The 26,127-nt window shown below is 38.6% G+C and overlaps 1 protein-coding gene across 1 annotated transcript in view; it reads left to right on the top strand.

The window, feature by feature from the left end:
• LOC131568812 (dynein axonemal heavy chain 5-like) overlaps positions 1 to 25,789 on the top strand; it is a 147,605-nt gene extending 121,816 nt beyond the window's left edge. The window contains exons 72-76 of the mRNA XM_058820918.1: positions 2,561 to 2,749; positions 10,091 to 10,223; positions 19,079 to 19,287; positions 23,998 to 24,219; positions 25,571 to 25,789. Coding sequence (XP_058676901.1) covers positions 2,561 to 2,749; positions 10,091 to 10,223; positions 19,079 to 19,287; positions 23,998 to 24,219; positions 25,571 to 25,789 — 972 coding nt within the window. The remainder of the gene's footprint in view (positions 1 to 2,560; positions 2,750 to 10,090; positions 10,224 to 19,078; positions 19,288 to 23,997; positions 24,220 to 25,570) is intronic.
• The last annotated feature ends 338 nt before the right edge of the window (positions 25,790 to 26,127 follow it).

The following is a 26,127-nucleotide window of genomic DNA, read 5'->3' as shown; positions in this document are numbered from 1 at the left end:
CAGCTCCAAGACAGACCCACTGCTGGGATAACGTATTTATGAAGGATAGAAAGCTGCACGTGAACTTTCAGTAAGAGAGAGGAGTGAGAATAAGTGAGAGGAAAAACTCTGCAGACACCAAGATTTGTGAAGAAGAAGGGTAGGAGATGCTCCAGGTGCCAGAGCAGAGATTCTCCTGCAGCCCATAGAGGACCCCACCCTGGAGCAGGTGGATGCCTGAAGGAGGCAGTGACCCTGTGGGAAGTCCATGCTGGAACAAGATCTGTGGCTCCATGGGGAGAGGAGTCCATGATGGAGAGATATTTTGGCCAAGGTTATGACTGCAGAGGTGACCCATGCTGAAGCAGTCTGTTCCTGGAGCTGTGCCCCCTGTGGAAGGGACCCACACTGGAGCAGTTCAGTGGAACAGCCCAATGGATGTTTGTAGAGGACTCTTATGTTGGAGCAGGGGTAGAGTGGGAGGTGTCCTGCTCCCGAGGAGGAAGGAGTTGGAGGCAGTGTGTGAAGAAGTGACCACAAATCCTGTTCCCTGTTCCTTGTCTCCCTGTGCTCCAGTGGGAGGAAGTAGAGAATTTGGGAATGAAGTTAAGTCTGGGAAGAAGGGACTGGTGGAGGGAAGGTGTTTTTATGATTTGGTTTTGTTTCTCATGATCCTACTCCAGTTTGATTGGTATAAAGTCAGTTAATTTCCCCAAGTCAAGTCTGTTTTGCCTGGGATAATAACTGGAGATTGATCTCTCCCTGTTCTTATCTCAGACTGTGGACTTTTTGTTGTGACTTCTCTCCCCCGTCCAGTTGAGGAGGGGATGATAGAGAAGTGGTTTCAGAGGAGTGTATAGCTTTAGCAATTGGTTTTGAGGATTCATAAGGCTGGAAAACCCTCAAAGACAGAATCCAACATTCTCTTTTTACAAAACTTTTACAGAGATTTTGGCTCAAAGAGAACAAGAGGTTTGGGTCCTTGATTAACACACAGGACATTCAGAAAACTGGTCCACCCACTGGTTTCTTTTTTCTTTCTTCTTCGTACATCACTTGCATGAAACCATAGGACCAGAGCTGTCTCCCTGTCTTTGTTAATATTGATCCAGTGTTTAAGTTAGCCCTTGGAATAGGGCTCCACTTACAGATATAGCAAATATTCTTCATGGTGCTAACTTGGGCTATAATATTGCCACAAAATCTGCTGGAGCAAAACCAAACAAGCCCTCACTGTGCAAGAGCAAAAGCAGAAAAGAATGTATCTTCAAATGTGTATTTCCTTCCACATAAAATATGATGTAATAAAGTGCATTGGTATTTTTGCCTTTTACAGATCTAAACATTGAGTTTGAGTAAACCACTGTTTACTCAAACATTAAGTCCTCAACATTAAATCCTCTCTACCTGCACGCTGTTATAGTCACACCCTCAGTCAAATGTGGTATTAGGTCTGTACTTTGTGCTGTTGTAAGCATAAGATTCCCAAGTGGTGTAGATCAGTGCTGCTTTGCTGACTTTGGCAATGGTGCAGCCACTTACATCCCTTGTCCCCGAGTTTCTAGATTTACAAGTATAACAATATTAAATGGCCCTTTTCATTCTCTCCTCAGAGTATGTAAATACTGGTTTCTAGAGGTGCATTCTTGCAATATACTTATTCTAATGTAAAATATGAAAACTGAATATGTGAAAAAATGTGAAAAATGAGAAGCAGAAGATTGCTTGGCTTTTGTGCTCAGTTTGAGGGCTTCCTCATTGATGGATCAGTGGTTCAAAGTTTGTGAGAGATATGTAGTATCTATAATTAAATGGGGGCTGGTGAAATAAGTCACAGAACATACAATTCCTCCTGGAGAAGGGTTGCAATTGTCAATCTGACAATTATAGACTTACTGATATTTCAGTAGAAGTTTCTGAAAAAGCTATTATCATTCAGACAAAGGGCAGCTTTGCAGTAATTCTGTGCTAGCTGTATCTTAAATAAAATAATTCAATTTCAGGAGAAGAAGTAAGGAGGGGGAAGCTTCAACCAAAAATAGCTAAACCGTAAAATATCCTCAATGTATCACTATCTTTAGGTACTTCAGATGTGGCATTATTTTATTTACCATGCTACATGCCTTACAAGCCCAAGAGTCTGAGTAAAACAAAACATGTTAGAAATGTTGACTGATCAGATAATTAGAGCCATCTACTTGAGCTGGTACAACAGCAATTGACCCATGGAGACAAAGAGCTAATGCTAAGGGGTCAATGCCCACATATGACATTTCCAACACCAAACCAAAGGAAAGGGATCTGTTCTCACCTCCTTGACACCATTCCACAGCATGATCCATGTGAAGATAGTGAGATCAGTTAAAAAGCTCTCCACTGAAATGAATGAAAACACTATTGCATATGCAGCCTGTGTTAATGTTTTAGTGCAATTTGGGTTTTGTCCTTGACAATTTAAATGGAAGAACTTCCATTGGCCTGTTCACATTTATTGTTTTATGGAGCTGAGAATTTTCTTCCTTGTTTATCCATTTTCATGCATTCTTTTTTTCCCCCCAATTTTTATACCTTTTACTTAAAGGTGTTTGGACTTCACCCTAACGCAGATATAACTTGCCAGACCAACCTGGCCAATGAGACATTCAGTACCATAGTGAGCATCCAGCCCAAAGACAGCAGTACTAGAGGGGGAGAAACCCGGGAAGCAGTGGTGCAGCATCGTGCTGATGAGATGCTGGAGAAGTTACCCCCAGATTATAACCCTCATGAGGTATGTGCTACTTTATAAAACAGATGTTTTATATGTATGCATGTATATACATTTGTGTTTTAGAAGTTTTATTGTGGTTTTTAAATTGAACTGGCATGTATTTTTTAAAAGATCTTAAAATTATGCATAGGGGCTTATAAGTCTGTTTTGCGTTATTACATAACAGATTCCTACATCAGAAAGATATATTTCAAATGCCACAGTCCACTTAATCAGACACCTTAACTCAGAAGACCCATTCAAGGCATCAGAAAGTTCTTGCTTTCCTTAGTAGCTTACAGAAGTAGCCTGGTGGCTCTCACCTGGTCCCCCTGAGGGACTGGTGATCCTATAGTGGTTACAGCATTAAATTTAAATTTACCTACTCCCATTATGACAGCACCATGAGTGAATTTTATCACTGACCTTTTCATGCTCCAGATTTTTTTGGGTTTGAGCCATAAGAGGTATCTTTGTCATTCTTTTCTTGCACTTTTAATTAACAGCCCCATTAAATGGAAAAATCCAGCATAGAGACTCTTGCATCACTTTATAAGTAGGTTCTGCTGTCTTACCAAGTAGTAAATGTTAAAAACCCCTCATTTCCATTATTTTATTCTTTACAATTCTGTTTTGCATTGATGGTGCCTTTTTTTTCCCCTGGTTTTAGTTCAAGCTGGTAAAATGCTCAGTAGGAATTACAACTTGCTATGCGTGCCTAATTTTCTTCTCTGGCCAATTCAGAATGTCCACCTAAATAACAAATAATAGTCCTTGGAACCCAGCAGTATTTCCTGTCTTCCCTTCTACTATTAATCTGAGATTGAATATGTCTTGTATAAATAGCCGCTTTTGTACTGTTATAATTCAACTTGGAACTTCTCTTGTCATTCCCCTGTTGTCAAGCTACTTACATCTGCAGCATTTTTTGGTAACATTTCCTACTATCTACCTCCATATTGTTCTTTTCTATCCATTCCTGTTTGCATTTCTCCTTTTTGTCACCTTCTTATTGTATGTCCTAATGAAACTATATAAATAATTTTTTGTAGAATTTGATTAAGAATGGAGTCAATTTTCTAGTTTTTGTATTGTTATTTAATGGTGAATAAGTATTAAAAATAGAAAATAAAATTAAATCTAATAAATGTAATAATAATTCATAATTTAATAAATTTAATAATTTTCATGTTGGATCTACAACTACCATTTGCACCTTAAATTTTTCTCAGTCCTCTTCCCTTATCTTTCCAATCAGAGTAAAGCTTTTTTAGGGAACTAGATTCTTCTAGTTGCTAAATCTTCTTGCTAAATCCTCCAAAGGACTATTTCTCCATTCCCTTGTTAAGCTGACAACTTTTTTCCTCCTGAATAATTTGTAATGCTTAGAAAACATCAATAGTACTTACTGCACTTTACATTGTAACCAGAGGGTAGTCTTAACCTCAGGTTTTACCCCTGGGAAATTTGTGCAATACCTTTCAGTCATGTAAAATGCACACACAGTTGTTTAATCTAAATTTCACTTTGGATTAAACTGCTTTTCTCTGGCACGTCTTCTGTTTAATCTTAGGCTCATTCACTTTCTTTCCTTCTTGGTTTATTCCCTGAGGTTATGCACACAAACCACATGTAGGGGATGCCTCCCCTTTTAAGTCACTTCATCAAATCTTAGCTTTGGAGACCACCAGTTCTGGAGCCAGGGACTGTGGTTAAGGGCAAAGGGTCTGAAAAGATTATTTCAGGTGTTCAGTCCTTCACTCTTGAGTTGTCTCTCTCTATTTTACTGCTGTATTTGTATTTGTATATAATACATACTGTTTCATGTGTCTGTATTTAAAAAAAAATCACCACCAATTTTTTTCATTGCTCTTTCATCATCAAGCAGTATGACAAATTATCTTTTCTCATCATCTGCCAATCATACATGAGGGGTTTTATTTTCTAATAAGCAGTCATCATTGCAATGATGCTCAAAATTAACATTTCCTTGTTTCAGTGCTGTTTCTCTTACATCCTCTATGAACTTCAAAGGAAACTTATTTTGCTTTGATTTGCTTAATAGCTGTCCTGTTATGATCCAACCAAGGAGAATGAAGTTTGTACAGAGAATGTGCTCTTGGATCTACTTTTTTCTTCTGTATTTCTTGTAGACGCATTCTGAGTTCAGTTAGTGTAGACACCACCTCTTTCTGGGGATATCTAGTTTTCTAAAGCTCTGTGCATCTTCATTTGTGAATTACACTTCACTTTGATTAATCATACCACTCTATTTATGTGCCTTTTTTTCAGCCTGCACTACTGATAGATGGCACGGTACTTTTCTTTAGAAACATTCAAAAATTATACTTAGTTTCTGTAGCATGGTAGTCATTCCTTTGCTCTGACCATCTAGAGAGTGTCCTCTGTTCATTTTCTAGTAGTTTTTTATTGCTAATAATGTATTCCGCTGTATATCTCCTTGGCTGTCTCAGCTGCACTACAGCATCTACAGATTTTAATTCTGTAGTGTTACGAGATTTGGTGTTGTTTCTTCTGGACCCTGATTTTTCAATATTTCTTCAGTCTGCTTAGTGAATTTACCCTTTGTCTCTTCCTCTACATTTTAGAACTTGTCTCATTCTCTTCATCTTAGAACTTGATTTGGTCTTTCCAAATTCTTTCCTTGTTGTACGGAAATTTCCCTTTTCTTCCATTAGTGCCCAGTTCCACGTCTTATGTGTTGCTTATGTGCCACAAGTGTGGCCACATCTACACAATAACCAAAAAAATCTATATCAGATGTATATCTCGTTTGAAGTGTCATTCAATTATTCTGGAACCTTTTAGAAAGCATGGATATGGCTGGAGTGATCTGTAAAGAAAGCTAAATTTTTAAATGCAAGTTTGCATAAACAGATAAAAGCCCCAAGCCCAAATGATTAAAATACAAATATAGAAAAATAATATCATGCTCACTAATGTATAACCAAGAATTTCATCAGTCAGAGCAGAAAAGAAGGGAGAGTTTAGGTATTCTCTGAGGAAAGAAGCAACAGTTTGGCAGATGCTACAAAATGGCAAATGAAATTATGCTTGGAAGCAAAAGGAGTGAAATGGATTATGTAATTACTTCCTGCAATGTCTGAGGAAAAAAAAAGAGAACGAGATGGGTTCTGTTGTTTGTCAATTTAAGTCAGCATTTGGTCATTCAGGAGATTGTTACATACTAATCAGTTTAATAAATCCGAAACAAATAAAACAAATATCCTAAACTGAAAAGACTGAGGGAGTGTGTCTAGAAAAAGAGTTTATATGCATTTTCCTTATTGGAAGAGATCAGTAAAAAGAGAAACATTCATTAGTCCTAGCAGTGCAGCTTGGGTTTGCTTTTAGAATAATATTGTGCTCCAGTAATGCCATGATGTGTTAGTTAGTCTTTGAAAACATAGGTACAAAGATACTATCAGTGGAGAAAAGGAGCAAAATTTTTTGGAAACAATGAAGGTAATTAAAAGCAAATTCTCTTCAGGGAAAGTGGCAGGTGCTTGTGCTACCTTTGATCAGTTCTTGTGGCTCCCTTTAGAAAATGTGGAGTGAATTTGCACAGAGCTACAACCCCAGCAGACTGGGTTAGGGACAGATGGTACCAAAACCAATTATTTGCTGACATTCAGAGCTCTGGATTGTATTTTCTCTTGATACATTGTGAATCCAGGGAAATTTCAGGCTGTCACAGAGAGGCCTTCATTTCTCAATTATTAGCCTTCAGCAATGACTTCAGTCTCAACAACTTTCAAATCAGGGCAACCATTTTACCCCATTATGTCTGCTGCTTCTATTGTTGTGTTCTTGTAATGCTTCTCATCAGTTAAGTAACTTACCCAAAAGAGTAGAAACAAAACTAGTCACCTTTGCATGCTTTCTCAGCCTGTGGTTTGACACAGGTGGTGGAAAAGCAAAATAAACCTTCCTCCTGACCTGAAACTGTCCTCATTTTTCTCTAAGAATTCTGCTTTTATGAACCTTTTTGCTTCTGGGTCTCGCCTTGCAGGTTACAGAGAGATTAGTGGTCAAATGATTAGGTCCAGTCAGTCCATGTGAGTGAAGACAGGTGCAAGAATAAATGTCAGCCTGTCACACAGACATATTTCCAATGAAAATGATCCTTGCATCTTGAAAAACAGCATTCTAGGGAATAACAAGCAGCAGTTTTTTTCCTCAAATATTATTTGTAGTATTGATTAACTGTAATTCCTCTAAGGCTATGGCTACATTAGCAAGCACTGCATGGAAATAGGAATTTTTCTGAGAACCCCAGGCTTCATTAGATTAGTTTTGCTGGGGAATTTGCCTTGGTCTAACTCTAGTCTGGGCCTTTAGGCTGAACCCATTAGTAATTGAAGTACCTTAGAGTCCCTGAAGCAGACTTTTTGGATTAGCTTAATTTGAAGCTAAGACCTTTGTGTGCCTGGAATCTAGTTTTCAGTGCAGGGGTTTTGCTACCAAAAAAAAAAAACAAAACAAAAATAAAATTTAAAAAAATAATTCAGGGTCTGAAGTGAAACACTGACATAAATTATTCTGTAATGTGTGTACTTATCAACACTATCAGATATGGTGGTCATCTATCTCTAGAGCTCCTATTTTCTATGTATTTTGCTGTCTGCTTCCTTATGTGCAGCAAGGAAGGGGTCCTTGACATTCCTTGAAAAGAGCTTTGGCTTATCCATCTACAGAGTGATGGACTTCCCATTTCTGCTGACAAAGAACGTAGCAAGTAACTAAGTCTGATTTTAAAAAATAGCATTTACTGAAAACCCTAGGCAGTCCCTACTACAGCAACTTGATCAATGATCATGGCATGAGTTCAGCAACTACTTTTCTACTGATAGTCCTATAAAGTATGTGCTGACAAAGAAACTGGTGACCTAAGGACAGTTAAGAAATATGCATAAAGGAATCTGACAGTAGAGATATGCATTGCAAAATTATATAGACAAAGCTATTGAGATTATGATTTTTGTAGCTCCTTTCTTAAATCACATTGTTTTATGTTGGATGATAGCTGTTTGCATAATGAAAAGGGGATGTTCTAAGTGGGATTTATGGAATTAGTATACTAATCTCAGAAAAGCTATTTTGGTTAATGAGTTTAATCTTTTGAAGGTTTTTTTCTGAGAGTCGGTATCCATATCTTTATGTCATAATGAATACAGCCCTGGATGTAAATCATCTGATTGCTTGATAAGAAGAATTCTAATAAAAAACTAGTTAATCATACTTCATTGCTTGTATTTGAAATTAATCTTAGCAGCAAGATTTCCAAGAAATCCACTGTGTTATACTCTCACCATAAAGTGAGAGTAAAAAGTAAATCTCACCATAGATCAGGATTGATTTGTATACAATAAAGTAAGAAGTATGGAATTCTTTTTTCAGTTTTAATACCTGGTTGTGCTTGGTGCTCCAGACTGAGTCTTCTGAGCATATTTAGGTTTGATTAGCAAATTTCTGCTTTATTGGTTGCCTACCTTATTCAAAATATTATAGGTATTTTGTAGGTACATGAAAGTAAACCAGAAGATTGCGTTAGTTCTGAGAATTCACTAGGTAAATTGTAAAATTATCAGCACTGTAATATTTAGAATCTTTATTTCATGTCCTTTTTGTAGAGTCATAACTATTAATATTTTTGAATATAACCCCTTTAATAACATCTTCCATACAATTTTTCCTCAAGTGGGAGAATTCTTCCTCTAAATGATCCCCAAAAGGAACACATGATTTGTAGACTAGAAATAAGAAGTGTGTTTCTTATATAAGGGATAAAATACTTAGACTATATTCTGTATAATTCCTTTCTTATTAGTGGCGTGCACTAGACTTCTAAGTATTCTGAAAAAAATAAATGTTTTTACTTTTTTTCAAGAAGCAGAATTACCAATTTCTGTGAATTTTTCAGAAAGCAGAAGTTTTCCCTGGATTTTGTATGAAATAATCAGAATACTTCACTGTGTGGATCATCCAAAAACTTTACTGCCTCAGCTCTAGTCTATGATAGCTGGTTTAAGTATTTTTTTCTCTTTCACAGGCAGGACGCATTAACTCAGTCTGTAAAATGTACTGTCACACTGCAAAGCATTAGCATAATTGGCTGGCACCTATTTCTTGGACATTCTGTCTGACAAACCCATGGGTCCTTGTGATTAAAATATGATGAATAACCTTGCTGATAGCTGTCTCCCAAGGAGAATAGCATAAAAAGTTGAGAAAGAGTATTTTACTGGGCTTGGAGTTAAAATTTAAGATTTGGAAATTGCCAAAGCATTTGCATATTTATACTAGTGATTATAACTACTCATCTGCTATATGATATTAATCTTGCAGAAATTTGCTATTCATGGTAATAATTAAATCTTTAGTAATGTTTATTATTTGTTTAAAATGTATAGTATCTATAATAATGTATATATTGAGATATATGAGCCATTGGTGCTTTCTAAAAGAGAGGAACAACTGTCGAAAGTGTGAAAAATCAGGAATTCTGGTACTGGGTGGGCTATAGGCACCATGATTTTTGCAGGTGCCATTAAACCCTCTCTCATGCAGTGTAGTACACAGTGAATTTTGATATACATGGAACATACAGTGCATGTCTGAAGCACATTCCGTACACATCATATGCAAAATGAGACAGGGAATGCTATTGCTACTGTCATTATGACTTGTCCTTAACCAACACAGGTAACTGATTCCCTTTTGAAAATATTCTCTGTTGAATTTGAGAGAAACTGTTGCCCTTGAAAACTAAAAAGGCCAAAGGCTTCTACTTGCAAAATGGTGTAACAGATTTCTGTGGCATCTGTATTATTTCTGGCAGTCTTGCCTCTCTAGTAGTGTATCCATGAGCATCTTGTCTTATGAACAAGTCACATGCTACTGAAAGTAGCAGCTTTTACATATCATTGTTCTTGTTAAGTGGAACTCCATTTGCTGCATTATTTCAGCTCAGCAGAGCAAGAAAAGGTGACAAAGTTCACCCAGCACAATTTGGAAATACAAAGAAGTTACCATCAAACAGTGCTTTTGTGTAGCATGTGGGTTTTTTTATTTTAAGATCTAAGACCCTGCAGCCTAACAAGGACAGAAGGAACTGCTGTGTCCCTTCAAAAAGAGGGAACTTTCCCTTCTTAGAATGATGGAGGAGCTCGTTCTGGTAAGCTAATGAGTCACAGTGTGCTAAATCTTACAGTTGGCACAGGACTTGAATGGCCATCTGTTACTAAAATGTTGCTTTTCTGAAAATGTTTTTGCTTTCAAAAATTATTGCATGGCAAACAGGAGATTAGATTTTATAATCATTGCACTATTCTTTTTTAGGTGAAAGCACAACTTCAAAAGATGGGAGCTTTTCAGCCCATAAACATATTTCTCCGTCAAGAAATTGACCGGATGCAACTTGTTATATCCAGAGTTCGAACTACACTGACGGATCTCAAATTGGCTATTGATGGTAAGCTACGCTATCAAACATTGTAACTAAGGTGCAGTGCTTATTGCTAGCAGTTGCTTATACCATATAACTAAATAAATATTTCTTCTCATTTCCTTCCTTTCTCTTTTGTTCCTTCCCTCACACTGTTTTTCTCTTTTTCTCTGTCTTTATCATATGACCACTAATTCTAGCCCTTAAAATCTCCTGATTGCATCTCTAAGGACACTCCACCTAAATTTATTCTGCACTCATCTTCTCCAGTATTGCAGTTCGTGTCCCTTAGCACTACTTCACTTCTGTGATTCTCTCTAGGATCCTCCAGAGCTCAGAGGAATTGCATGGAAAAGTCCATGCGCCGTGTATACCAGAGTTATTTAAGAAATTAGGCTGAGACATAGTGATATAGAACAAGGTAGAAGGGTTGCTGCTAAGTAATTGAGAGACAGGGAACTCAGGAGGCAAGGTGAAAAAGACTCCAATTTAAGGTGAAATTTGACACATTTGTGAAACTGGCTATACCAAATGGCATGTCTCTAAATGGAAGCTGAAGTGAGTGGCAGTGTCAATCAAAAGAGAGAGTTCTTCATGTAGGCTTCACAGGAGGCAGGAAACAGCACTCTAAATCTCTCAGAGACACAGGAGTATTTGGCTGAAAGTGAGCAATGGTGAATGAAGTTAAAAAACCCCAAGAGTAGAGGCAACTGGAAGCAGATGGAGAATTTGATCAGAAAAAGAGTGAGGAAAAAGACAGGATAATGATGTTGCCATCTGCTTTTTGTTTTCACTTCCTATTTTGCTTCCTCTTTTGCAAGAGTTGAAAAACCCAGGAAGGAAAGTGTGCTGTTGCTCAGCCAAACTTTTTGAATTAACAAATCAAAATGGAGCAGGAATGGGTAGATTCCACTGGTAAAGCTCTCACCCAAGTCTGCTGTTCTCTAGCAGAGACACAGAAATTATCTGACAGAGCAAGCTGTCCTCACAGGGAGCAGGTCAGAACGCCTCAGAATTAGTCCCTTCTGACACAGCTGATGGCATTACTGTAATCTGTCTTACTGGTGTTCTGACAATGTCTTTCATGAGGGGGCATTATTTTTTAATTTGTATTTTTATTACATAAGGATCAAAAGGGATTTCTTTTTCTCTATCATTTGTGTGATACACTAAGACAACAAGACATGCTTCAGAAACCTCATGCCTCTAATCTGAATCTAGGAAAGATGTGCCCAAGGCTAACAATCTTTCATATCCTGCAATAACATATGTAAAGATCAGGCTGGAAGAAACAATTGTCCTCTCTTTCTGAGCTGAAAGTTCTCTTTTATATGAGAATAGAATCACTTTTCAAGTATATAAAAGGTATATTTTCCATCTAAGAAAGTGTTAGTCTTTCCTTGATTGTGACAGATATATTTAAATTCTCAATATGTATAATATTCTGCAGAGGCTGGATGAGTAACATAATTTATTTGCACTTCACATTCAGTTCCACAGTGGGCGCAGTCCTCTGCCAGATGTTTAATCAAGTTAATGCTGTAACTTTCATGCAATTCTCTAAAACATAATTTCTTACAGACAAGCAAGTTAAATATAGTGAAAAATTGCTCTGAAAACAAAATTGGATGTATAGTTAACAATAACAATTAATGGCTTCTGGCATGTTCATGCTATATCCAGTGCATATGGTAGACTGTTAATTAGGAGATGGAAAGAACATTTAGGCACTCTATCTCAGCAAATGGGAAAACCCCAAACTCTCTCATACTAAATTCTCTCCCAAAATGAGTCAACTGCAATCTCAGGTCATCTGAGGTGCTTAATTTTCTTTACAATGAGGTAAAACTGATGTGCCTGCTGGAACAGGTCATGTAATTTTTGACATCTGCCCTGTTCATGTATCTGGCTCTGGCTTCACAATCCTGTTAAGACCCAACGCCGACTTTAATCAGACCTAAAATTTCAAGTAAATTTGGTGTTTAAGAATATAGTGTGTTTTTAGGTTGTGAAAGGAAGTCTGAATATCTGATTCTGCAGTTTGGATGTGAATGGATGGACCTTGTTATTTGGATGTTACTCACCACAGTAATGTAAAGCCCTCCTCAGGGGCTTTTGAGGTAATTTGAGGTAGTTTAAAGCCCTCCTCAGGGGCTTTTGAGGTAATTTGAGGTAATTTAAAGCCCTCCTCAGGGGCTTTTGGAATAATTTGAGGTAATGTAAAGCCCTCCTCAGGGAGAGCCCATGTGCAGCTGAACATGAGGGATGTAGAAGGAATTTGCGGACACAATTTTGTCCTTCTGTCCAGAGGGCAGATTAAGCAGTTCAGCTTTTGGGAGGGGTGAGGATGCTCAGCATGTGTCCAACATGTTTGTTGGCAAATATGCCCCAGAAGCTTGTATCTCCACCAATAAACTTTGCTGCCCAGAGGGACACTTTTTCTGGATCAAATTGTAGTAATTAGATTGTAGCTGCACTTTGTACTCTCACTTATGTCCCAACCATTACTTCTGCTTTAATTACTTATTGATTGCCCAGAGTTTATTTCACAGTTGGCATAATACAGAGCTTCACCATAAATCAGAACACAGCAGTGATGGTTGTCCTCTTGGGTGCCCTAAATAGAAGCCACGTTCCAGACAGAAAAATCTTTTCGGAGACAAGGAGAAGACATGGGGTTTGCACCAAAAATGCCACACCTTAATGGATTATGAGCAGCAGATCTTGAGCCCCTGTCAGAAGATGACCATTCTTCGTAGGGCAGTATCCAAGCTGTAGAGTTCCTGTGTACTTACCTCTTGCCTCTGGCCATGTAGAGGCCTCTGGCACAGAATACTAATCCCCCACTCTTTATTGTAAAGTGGATACTTCAAAGCCCCTCTCTCCTACTAGTGAAGACACTGTCTCTAAATGCAATAAAATATAATGACACATCCAGTTATTCTTAGCCTTTTAGAATTTGTTTGAGTTTGTCTGAATGTGGCCTGTCTGTGAGATTTTGTGGGGTTGTCTTTATTTCTCCATGCATTGAATAAGAGTAGTAAGCATTTTGATGTCTTCTCTTGGTGAAGAAAGTGAGAAGAGAGATTCTGTGGGAGTGTTTTCCATGAATGAAGTGGAGCATACTTGTAGTAGCACTGAAAGTGGATATTGAATCCTCGGCAATGGAAATAAGCACAGCTTTTAGTTTGATTTTAATCCTTATTCTTTTTGACCCAGTTAACATTGTGTTTAAGGGCTTCTTGTGAAACAAAAAAATGCTTAACTCATTACTTATATCTAGGTTCTACTTTGGTCATAAAAGTACATCCACTTGGTTCTTGTTCCTGGTACCTTACAGCTTTGTGTTTTCAAACTAATCCTTGGGAATTGCCTAAATTGCCCACTTCATGAACAAGTGAAGAACATCTGAGAAACTTTGGATTTTTTTATCTTTTCATGTTATATATGTGCCCCATGATCACAGAACTCCCACTGCTATTTGTACAGTATTTACAGGGTTAGGAGAGAGAAGTCCTTTCCTCATAACATGTTTCCTGAAAATACAGCAGTTCTATGGCAATGTAGTTCTACAAATGTTATAGGAGTTGTGTAGGATTTTTAGGTCATCTACACAAGCTCATGAGTGAAGCCCATGATAAATATTTACTACTTATCAATTTCTCTGGGTCTGGATTGAAGGCACTTGAGACAGTAGTTCATGTTTGGACTCAAGTGTTTATTATTTCTTATCAGTAAAACAGTCTCACTATTGTGAGTTTGGCAGCCTTTCATTAGAAGGCACAAAATGGCTAACAAACTTTTGTTACAAGGTCTTTTAAGACTAAACTATCCAATTGAGAAATGACACCTAGATTATTTTCCCTTTTAACCCAATAACTGATCCCAAAGAGGCCGCAATGCAGACTTTTCCACCCAATTACAAACTGCCACCCAAACCCATGAAGAAGAAGGAAGAAGAAGCATGAAGAAGAAAACCAGGACAACACCCTGTTCCCTCCATCTTGCTTCCATCCAAAACATACAAAAAATCCCAAAACCTAGACTTCTCACCAAGTTATACACCTACACTACTCTCTATAATCTATTTCACACTTTTGTGGATTCTAGTCTATCTTGAAGTCTAGGAAACTTTCTCTATGAATGAGGGTCAAAGTCATTGCTCCCCTGGGGACCAGGGCACCCCAGAGCAGATAGAGAAATATTCCTGGTGCCCTGGGTTTCCAGAATTACTTTTTTCCAACTCAGAACACCATGAAGTTGAAAGTACCATTTGTATCATGATGCCAAAAGGAATTTCTGTTCCTTTGTATGTAGCACCTTATAACAGGGATATAAATGAAGCCCAAAAGAGTCAAAAAAGGTAGCTGGTAATTTATTTTAACCTACATGGTGAGAAAGTGAAGCTCAGGAAACTAGTCTTGCCAGAGTGCACAGGAAAGGTAATTTCCCATGAAAGGAAGAAGTATGGACTCATTCCCCATGTCTGGCTAAGTTTTATTTTGACTTGTAATGGTGTTAGACTGCTAACACACAGTTTTAGTTTGGCTTGCTAACAATGGTAATAGAAAGATCTTGGGCTCTTACCTTACTAAGTTGTACTGTGTGTATATGTATGTATGTGTGTGTATATGTGTGTGTCTGTGTGTGTGTTTGTGGGGCTTGAAGGAATTCATCACTTTTGGATGAGGATTTTGTTTGAAAATAATTAAGAGCACTCAGTAAAGACATTAGTGGAATGTAACAATGGGGAGATCATTTGAGGAATGAAGAGGATGAGTCTAGTATGTCTTGTGGTGTAGTTACTCTTGGCTCAGCAGCTCTCATCCATTATTTAATTCTCATCCTGATAAGAATGCCAGAATGCCTCCTGTTGTCCTTCACAGTGTGGCACATCATTTCTGAACTCCTTAATAGGTGTTGCATATGCCTGCCATGATGCTGGCCAGGACAACTGTTTAGAAACACACATTGCACATTAAGGACAAACTGCAGAGTAGAGTTTTTCTGCCTGTTGTATTGCTGTAGCTCAGGGTAGTGATTAGTATTACTTTTTTTGGAGAGGTATGTGTGGATTTTCATCTTCAAATTACTGCTGTAAACTTAAACTTTAAAGAGAAATCAGATCAGGGGCAAAGGTTAGATGGTGCTGGAGAGAATACCAGCCTACAAATAAAACATGGAGAGAGTGTTGTGCATTGCAGGTCTTGGCTGCCTGTTTTACCCTTCCTGTTCTAGAGTTGAAGCAAAAGAAAGTGACAAACTTTTGAGGGGCCTTAGGATTAAAACAGCGTGGTGGAGTTTAAGTGAGCTTCTGAGAACTTCCTGGGAATTACCTCAAAATGCTTAAGTGACCAATTACTGAAAGTGAAGAAAGAGGAAAATACCCAAAGAGCTGCCTGAAGCAAAGTCAGCTTCTATCAGCACAGCAGTGGTGGTCACAGAGCTGGCAGAACCATACTAAATCTTGCAAAATATAGTTTTAGGTATAGGAAAACATATATTCACTTTTATACCTTGTGCCTTTGGGTGGAAAAATTAAAAAAGCTTTGGAGAAAACACAGGCAAGTGTTAGCTGTTGCCATAAGGCAGAAAGAGAGGAAAACTTAGGAAGTTATAAACAAGTTGGTATTTTCTTTTCAACACGTTCAGCAAAGAAGAGGGAATTGGAGCTTGGTGGTGGAAGTAAGGTAAGACTGCTTCAAGAGCAGAGAAGTAGTTTGGGAGGTAAAGTTGAGAATAAAGGCTGAAAAGGTCAGCTTCTGGGGCTGGGAACTGGGGCAGTCAATAATGGATTGATGCTTTCACTGAGCTTTTTTCTCCATGTACTCTTCAGGCTAGCTTAACAGATGCAGTGTCTAGCAAGTATTGTCCTCCAGGGCTAGTCTCCAATTTTATTATAATGATATCAGCTATTGGCAAATTGTACTTGATGGAGAAAGTAGCTTTTTCTCATTTCATTTATGTCCTACATAATTATTCTTGTTATTTTTTGATTTACATCTGTGCCTGTGGGAAGAGAATCAGTCAGTGGACCAAGGCTTTTTTTGGTTCATGCTGGAATTTAAGATCCTTCTTTTGTTCCTAACTTTAGCTACTCATTTAAATGAGCTATGCAAGTTTCCTAGTCCAGATAGACACTTTCATAAATGTGAAATTTAAAACAGATCCAAATTTTACAAATTCCAGTTTTCAGATTCAGTTTGTGGGAGCTATGAAAGTGAAAATGGTCAACTCCAAGAAATAATACAAGCTCCTCATCTAGTCTATTCAAAGCATTATATCTATTGAATGAATCACCCTAAAACCAGATCATTTTAAAAAACCAGACTATTTACTTTAATCATTCAATAACAACTAGTTATCCTCAGAACTGAGAAGTTTTATTTGGGTTATTCACCACTCAGCAAGAGGAAAGATTTAGATGTGGTTTAAAAGGGAGATGGTACAAATGTAGGGCAATCAAAAAGGGGAACCTTATTTCCAAACTGTGAATACTGTGCAAACAGTATGGTTCTAGTAGATATTATTTTTAAAGTATGTAAATGCCTTCTTTTCTTTAACTGATCTGACCCTTCATCAGTCATTTTTGGATGGCCTTTATTCCATTCAAGAAAGAGAATACCATGGAATAACCCCCAAAATAACCAAGTTATAAACAGTTGGCATGTCTCATTCATAGAACATTTGAGCCTGTCATGTTAAGTTCATAGGACATTCAGTCTCTTCATATAGTACAGTGCTCTGGGGTTCCCAGAAGTTAAATATGAGAAGCCTATGACATTGTACTATTAATTCAATTTATCAAAGATAGTTTTTCAAATACCTTTATCACTTCTGTCCAGATAGATGGCATGATTTTTCTCCTATGGTACTGATTTTATTTCTGACAATTATTTTATTTTGTTAATTATTTTTATTTTTATCACACTATTTTGGCTGCAGAAATGCATGCCAACGCCCACAGATGCCATTTAGTGCTGAAATTCAAGCACTGGATGCCTACGGCCAGGGATGACACCCACTCACTAGGAATATTTATGCAGATATACGGGCACGGCCTGAGCTGTGAACATACCTCATCCTCAAGAACACTCTGGCTTACATTCTCAACTGCTGCTCTGAGTCATAGCAGGCAGACATCCCAAGGGATTTCACAATGCTTCAGGGCAGAGACTGGTTGTATCTCCCTATTTGAAAAGCTCCAGCCTGCCCAGAAGAATTGAGAAAGAAAGGAGAAAGTTGAATGTATCAGCCTGAAAACAAGGAATAACCAGAGATGAAAGAGTTCTTTCTTTCTCAGTTCAATGGTAGTGATCCCCAGGCTAAACCAGAATGCTCCTCGCTTGTTTTGTGCTCTTGGTACAGTTGCTCTGAAGTTGAAACCAACATGCATTGCAAGACTTTCCCCCCCACTTTTTTCTGTCTCTAAATGGTGTAATACTACATTTTTCTAAGCAAAGTGGAGAAGACATGGAGTGGCTTCTTTCTTACATGTTGGTTCTCTTAGGCTTATAATTTATGTCATAAAAGTCTCTTAGCTAACCCAGAATGTGATTCTGAGCCTGGTTACAAAGCAATTGCAGAAAATGCAGGAGAGGTGTGTTTTTTTTAATATTTACAGTTTGGTAAAAGCTAATGGTTTTCTCAAATAATTTGTTGCACAAAAGGAGGTGCATATAAATGGAAACAGATCACGCATTATCTAGTAGAAGAAATTGAGGCCTATTTGCCATTTATATATTGTAGAATGCACTAAATTTGCACACACTGCTATAAGGACTGATTATGTTGTAATGATCTGTTCAAAATTAAGCTGGTGTTTGGTTTCTTGATGGTCTTTTCCTTCCCCTCAGCTGAAGCCCTGTCAACCTCAGTGGAAGGAAGGGATTTGAAATGCTTTCTTTTTGCAGGCCACATTTCCTTATGGGTATGTTTGCATGGACCATTGCAGTTTTTCTTTGCAGTCACCCAGACCACTTCCCTTTCCTTTACATGTTCTGTGGTGGAAGCCACTTAATTCTGTTTGGTGTCTCATGCTGTCCTTGTGGGAATTATAGCAGCTGTGTGTGTGATGATACATTGAACTTTGATTTTATATGAATATTTAATCAAAGTTGGGGTACCAGACCGGTTTATGTAAGAGAGTAATAGAACCAGTTTCTGGAACAGAGAAGTCATCCTGAGGCATGGCTGTGTTCCAGATCTCTATTGAGAGTATACAAGGTGTAGGAACTTCTAGCACCTGGGAGAGTGAGTGTCACTGAAAAATCACTGTCTTAGTAAACGCCAACATTTCAGTGGAGAGAACAGCACTATGTGTGGAATATGTGAGTATGCACTGCCAAAAAAAAAAATCCTGCCTTTAGCTTTATTTTACCTTCCGCTTTCCCATTGAGAATTTTGATAATGGAAATGTACAAAGTTATCATTAGTAATAGTGAATTTCATGAATATAATCACAGCCAGTACATGCTTAGGATATAGATGAGTTACACAGTATATCTCTACCATTGATCATGCATGTAGGATCCATTAAAATTTATAAAACAGTTTTCAATGATTAATCACATTCCAGACACACTGTGAATATAATGAATACAAATAATGTGTATGAGGGAGAAGAAGTTGTTTAAGAAACATATCTTTGTTTCTGATCAAAACAACAGAAGAAATATCATTTATCTTATCACCTTCAGCTTTGAATCAAGTCTTATAATTTTGAACAAATTAACTGCAAACTGATAAGACTGCAGTGCTACAGGTGTGCAATTAAGGCACAACAAAAGAGGGTTTATTAGACTTTGAATGTCATTTGGAAGTTTTAATTGCCTTTGCAAGCTAGGGGAAAGTTCATTCTGAACATTTTACTTATTTTCCAGGAACCATAATTATGTCAGAAGAATTGCAAGATGCTTTAGATAATATTTATGATGCTAGAATTCCAAAACTGTGGTTTAGGATTTCCTGGGAGTCAAGTACTTTAGGATTTTGGTTTACTGAGCTTCTTGAGCGAAACCAGCAGTTCAGCAGCTGGCTGCAGGATGGCCGTCCAAACCAGTTCTGGATGACAGGATTCTTTAATCCACAGGTAAGATTGCCACGTTGACCTTCATAACTTCTGAGTAGCAGCTAAATTAGACCTTGGGAGAACTTCAAGTTGACTTAATATTGACTATTTGAAGTATAATCTATATTAATTTTTTAGCATAAATATAGAATAAAACGTCTTTGGTATCTACTGAAGAAATTTTTGCTAGAACAAAATATTGCTCCTGAAATAATGAAATACATCTTTTGGCTGCTTTAATTATAGTGAGGAAATTGGGTAAGTACATGCTTTTGCATTTCAACTTAATTTTTTTACCTCTTCTTCTACAGTAATCTCTTTTTTATTTATTGCATGAAAATCCCTCTGAGTACAAAACAAGATAAGTTCCAGAACCTTGACATAGGAAGAAGAGATTTGGACTTGGTTCTCAATCCTTGCAAATCAGTTCCTTGTAATGGAAGGTTTGTTATTCATACCACCCCAGAATTGTGCCAGACAGGGTCTGCAGAGACATATAGAAAATACAACCTCTCATCTGCACTATCTAAAATAAAAACCTGGCATGAAATGAAACACAAAAAGGGAACAGCTGAGAGCAGAATTAAAAGAAGTAAAGTATACATACCTAGATGATGTGTAGTTTCTTTGTGGAGCTATCCACATTCATTAAAGCTTTTTATGATGCACAGATGTTTGTGGGAAGTATGAGTTGTGGTAATGAGTCATTGTGAGAGTATCCAGCCAACAGGTTTCTATGAAGCCTTAGGAAAGAGCTATTTCAAAGATCTATTTTAATCTCAGTACTTGTTAGCAATGCAAAAGCTGGCTTAAACAGCTGCCTAGAATAGAGAAAACAACAGCGGCTTATACTCTCTAGGACTACTGCTGGGAAATATCCATCTATCATCTAACCTGTGTGTGTGTCAGCTGTCTGCTGGTACAACTTTATAGCATGGAAGGGGGCTCACAGAACCCCTGAGTAAAGAGTTCTCAAGTAGCAGAGAGAGGAGTAGGAGTTCTAATAAAATTATGATGCTTCCACACTTGGTTTTCTAACAACACACTGATAGCAGCAATCTAAAACACTTCTAAGTAACTTTTGCAGTGATCAAGCTGGATGCAACCCTAACAGCCTTTTGGCTTTGTTGGTGTTTGCTTTTGCTCTACAGATGAGCAAAAGCTGATAGAAATTTGGTACTGGACATTTCAGCTGGCTTTTTTGTGCTCGGGGATTGTGTCAGTTCTGAAATTTTGCCAGCCCAAAGTTGGCAGCCTGCATTTTTTTGGATCAAAATAGCTGGATTTCTGAAAAGAGCTGCCAAATAATCAGTGTAAAATGTCCCCAAACAAATTGTGATTTAATAGACCATAGTAAATGAGAAAGCCTCTAGAAATACAAAAATTACACACTTCATAACCCCTAGTTCCTAAAGTCCCTAAATACATTGTGTGCAAAGATTAAAAAATTAATTTGTGCTGACAATCACAAGCCTAAGAATCAGATGGTTATTGTAGTCACCATTTTCTGTAACCTAGGCTGTGGCAGTGGCTCATTCTAAAAGCAATTCACCTGAGGAAAGACTAATTTTCTATTTAATTAACTATTATTTTGTTAATAGCCGTACTGCTGTGTTTAAAATCAGTATTTCACGTGTTCAGAAAATTGATTTTTGTCTTCTCAAACAAGCTGAGGTGTTAGTGCTGCAGTTCTAATGGTTTGTTTGTAATACCTGAGATGTTGTCAGAAAAATCCTTTCATTTGTGAGATGAAATGCAGCTCCTAAGTCATTTTCCTACTTGCATGTATCTCACTGTTAGCTTCACAGTCAATGGATAAATGCCACGGATAACATGAGGCAATAAAATAGATTTATAGCACTGGGAAAACGAGGCATTCTGGCAATAAAAAATAATATAGGACCAGATTCTGCCTACTCTTGGACTGTTTATACACTAGGATAAATTCAGTAATTTCACAGAAGTTAATCTTTATTTTTAGTGATACAAATGAGGGCTGGCTCAGACTTCTATGCAAAAGAAACCTGAAGCCCCATGTGTGTCTGCACTGGGCCAAGATAACTGGGGTGAAAAATGCAAGAAATGCCATGAATTTTCTTCCCTGCTGGAAGTTAATCTGAGGTTACTGGATTTTTTTCATCAAAAACTTGACATTAGGTGTTTCTCATTTCTACCTCCCAATTTCCACTTAGTGGCTTACACTGTTTTATTGTTTCCTTGTTTGCATCTCTGTATCCAGCTCCTGTCACTTGTCCTATATATAGATTTTCAGCACTGTGAGGCAAAACTGTTTCTGCTTGTCTAGTACTAAGCATAATGACACCTCAACCTACTTCTATGCCCCTATGACCCCAAAGTAATGTGAATACTAATCAGAATATGAAGTAGAATGCCTCCATTCCTCAGTGTCCGCAAATCCATTCCTCAGAGTTCTAGCAAATCTGCCATAATCTGCTCAGTATTTGCAAAGTGACAAACAAGGAACCTCCAAAGTAAGAGAAAGGAGAGAATATGATTCTGAGAGCAATAGACTTAACTGATTTCCATGTGTATCTGCTTTCCCTCACTAGAAGGTTCAGAGTTAGTTCACATGAGTTGTTAAAAGGCAAAGGGGCAAAGCTTTTGCAGGCTTCAGTGAGCTGGACAAGGAGAAATTGAGGAAAAGGCAAACACACATGTACAAGAAAAATACCAAAAAGCTAACCAACCAACCAAAACAAAACAAAAAAAGAAAGGATTGCCAGAAACTGAAACAAATGCCATGGCAACTGGTGCATTATGTCCCTGACAGAGGATTTTGGGATGAACCAGAGCCTCAGATGTACAGTGGCACCTCAAGCCACTTGATTCTGTCTTGCTCTTTGTTGCGCCATTCACCCACTCTGGAACACCCAGCTGGGCCTCCAGCTCACAGCTGCAGTCTTCAAATGTGTCTAGGATTCATTCAAATGAGCAGATAAGCATGAAAAGTCCCACTGCAGAAAGTGTATAGGTCCTGCAATCTCTAGGAATAATCTGCTATCTAAAGCTTATCCCTGGAGACAACTCACAGCTTGGAGCTTACTTTTATTCCAGTGTTTCCATGGTGCCTTTGAATTGATTCCCTTTATACAGTCATGGCTCTGTCCTCTTCAGGGTCTTCTTTCTTTAATATTTCAGTTTATCTGGGATCCAGTAGCCCTCTGGGGCCTTACAGCAGTGAACACTTCATGTATTTTAAACTATTGGTTCTAGCATGTTTCTACAAATTAAAATTCCACAAATTACTGCAGCGATTCTGCTTTCCTTTAATGGCATTTCTGATAGAAGAATTTGGCCTTTAATCACGTCTCCCTCAGCAATACACTGGAGTTCTCAACCACTTTGAACGCAATTACCATTATCTGTGCTATCACAAAGCCTCTTTAAAACACTTGTCCTGGGGTCTCTGGGATTATATTAATGAGAAGCAACCAGTGTGAATTAACAGAAACATCTGGGTTCCTGAAAGTCATCTCATGTTCTCACAACTTGAAGGGCATTGCATGGCTACCAAGTGCTTGGAGCACTCCAGTGCTATCAGCCAGAGACTGGCCCCTGCGTTCAGTAGACAATTTGTGGATTTTCCCACATCTGACTTCTTTCCATTCATTTGACCCTAATGGTTAGCTCAACGGAGCATCCCGCTCTGTGCATACTGAAGAAAAAACTTTTTCAATTCCCTCATTCAATTCCCTCCTTCCCATCTTGATTTCTTCCTTGCTGTGCTGTTGGCTCACCGATTCCCACCTCTCTTTGTTCCTCATGTGGCTCTCTATGCCCCCTTCTCTGTCTCCAGAGGCTTTAGTTCCCTGTTCTGAAATATGTCGAGAAACTTGCTCTTTCCTAGGTGTCCTTTCCATTGCTCCTGCATATTCAATTTTTTGTTTTATTTGTTCACCTCCTCACTACACAAATGGGTTTCCACATCTACAACATGACCACTGGAACAGCAAAGGAGTCTACCCTCCCATCTCTAAGGACTAAGGCACTTCCCACATACTGAATTGTGCTTTCCCATGGACAGCTGTATCAGGGAAGCTAACTAACATTTTCAGCCTGGCTTGTCTTTTGATAGCTTATACAAATGCCATGAGATTGTAGCTCTCTAGAACAGAGAGTTAGTTTTATTCTGTGCTGCTGGAGTGCTCTGGGTTTATCTTGCTGTTGTCTAAAACACTATGTTATTGTAGTGTGTAAAGACTTCACTGAGCAAAGTGTCAAAGGCATTTCAGTATTTAATGGCATGATTCCAGCTGTTACTTCCTTGGTGTTCTGTAAAGGCTTATTTGTTGACTGAAAAGCATTTCTTAAACATTAGTATAAGAAAAGATGAATAATATAGCCAGTGTTAGAGAAATGAGAAATCACCTGTGTTTGGAATCTCTCAAAACACATTAATCTGGTACATAATCACATCACATCTGGTTGGTTGTAAAAAAAGGCATGAGAGGTGAATTATACAGACACTTCTGATATATTGTAGAAGCTAACTTGGGGGCTGCTTAGCACCAACATGTGCACACCAGTCATGTATGGACGCATGGTACTGGATTTACACTACCGAATTTAGTTTATATGCACATGAAATTCTGTGGGATGGGCTTTAATACAACTGGTGTCACTTACATAGGAAAAAAAAAAAGTTGTAAATGGTTTAAATTCAAGGCTTTAAAAAACTCCTCTCTGCCATATTCCTGCGTGTCTCCTTAGGGATTCCTAACAGCCATGAGGCAAGAGACAACACGCATGAATTTAGCCAAAGGGTGGGAGCTGGACAGTGTTGTTTTATGCAGTGAAGTGACCAAGATGATGAAAGAAGATGTTGTTGGCCCTCCTCCTGCTGACCTTGGTGGGGTTTACATACACGGCCTGTTCCTCGAAGGGGCCGGCTGGGACCGCAGGAACAGCAAGCTGATCGAGTCAGCACCAAAGGTGAGGACTGAGTCAGTGTAGCAGGCTGGGGCATATTGCATGTGCTCTGGGAAAGCCAGGAAGAATGCTGAATGCCTGCAGCGGTGGTTTCACAACAGGTTTTAAGAGGGTAACCAACACTAGCGGTGCTGGGAAGAGGACAGACTCTTTACCTGCCAGAAGTGAACAAAAATACTTCTGTCAGAAAATGAATTTAGGATGCATAGCACTATAGCAGACCAGATGCTGGGCTTCTTGGCTTCAGGGGCCCTAGCAGCACAGTTATGTTTGAATAAAATAGTGCACCCCATAGCCAGTCTTCTTTTGACTGACCAAGGGGGACCTTATCAAAGCTTCCAAAGCCCTGGGCTAGGTTTGATATGGAGGTCATTGTTTGGTTGACTAGAAATCCCCAGTGTTTGTGCTTCAATATGAGGCAGAGTATTAGTTCTGGTCTTATGCTCAGTTATCCATGCATTGAGTTATATTTTAGTGATGTGACTAAGCAGATTTAAAATCTAGCTATGGAGTAATGTTTGGATACTGTAGTCAAGGTCCAGGGAAAGTTGTCATTGTTTGCACTGGTACACTTTTTCCAAGCCAGTGCTAACTGTCCTGGAATTGGAATTGAGGTAATTCCTGTCCATGGGTAAAACACTTCTGTGTCTGACTGAGAGAAAATTTTCCAAACTAAACCTTGCCAGCTGTAACTTCTGTTGCCTGGTTTGTCAAAAGACCCCTTCAAACATGGAGTTTTACTCATGTGCTCTGGAGTGTTCAGCAGAGTTCCATGTTGCTCTTGGCTCTGGGTCTGTTTTATCCCCTGACAATGAATACTTTATCTTGGTGGAGGACCTGAGGTGATCAAGTTTGGTAAATGCCCAAGAAGCACGTTGGATGTTAGAAGCTCCACTGTCAGCAGTATAGAGGTTTGCAGCTTGGTTTTTGTAGCTCTAGTCCTGACATTCAGGAAAAAAGAGGTGGGGAAAGAATGGGAAACACCAGTGAAAGGGGCAAAGTAAGGGAAAAAAGGCAATGGTTGTTGTGTCTCCTAGAACCACCCTGAAATTTTTCCATCTACCTCCACAGCATGTGGGTTTCCATGTTTCTACTTTTCTGCTCTCCTTTCCTTCCAACAGGCTTCCTGATGGCTGTTGTCCCTGAGCTGCCATTGGCTTAAAGTTAGTGTCAAGATATTAGTGAGTGTAGGACTTAGTAGTGAGTGTAGTAGTGAGTGTACTCTCACATGTACTCTGCTGAGGTGCTTTTGCTGAAGGCCATCACTGAATCTAGTTCTAGTTCTAGTTCTAGAATTCAGGCACCCTGTCCTGCTTCTGTTCTGCTGAGCCCTGTGTATCTTTTACCTTCTCAGGTGCTGTTCACTAGCCTTCCCGTGGTCCACGTGTATGCGGTGAGCACAACAGCGCCAAGCGACGCAAGGAGGCAACATGGAAATGTGTACTGTTGCCCTGTCTACAGAAAGCCTCAGAGAACAGACCTGACCTACATCTTCTCTTTGCATCTGAGAACAGTGCAGAACCCTGATCACTGGACTTTGAGGGGCGTTGCACTGCTCTGCAATTCGAAGTAAGGACGGACAGCTATGGAAGAAAGAACCATCAAGTAGGATTAAACTGTAGCAGTGTTGCATTGTTATTGTCAAAGTGGCGGCTGCCTTCTCACAGCGGGGTGGGAATTGGCAGGTGATACACAGAGATTATGTTAGTAGCACATAAATTACTCTGTTCACAGCAAAAATACTACATTTATTTACCCTGGGAATATCAGAGGGAAAACAGCTGCAGGTGTAAATTTGGCAACTCTTATAAAGCAAGCGAGAATATAATCAACTAACTTGCTCACAATGGAAGCATTACAGAAAAAAGTGCTTATGATAGTGACAACTGTTCTGACATCTTTTGGTGGTTC

Source organism: Ammospiza caudacuta, chromosome 1, assembly GCF_027887145.1.
Source record: "Ammospiza caudacuta isolate bAmmCau1 chromosome 1, bAmmCau1.pri, whole genome shotgun sequence".
Lineage (NCBI taxonomy): Eukaryota > Metazoa > Chordata > Aves > Passeriformes > Passerellidae > Ammospiza > Ammospiza caudacuta.
This window is presented reverse-complemented; position numbering and strand designations above follow the sequence as displayed.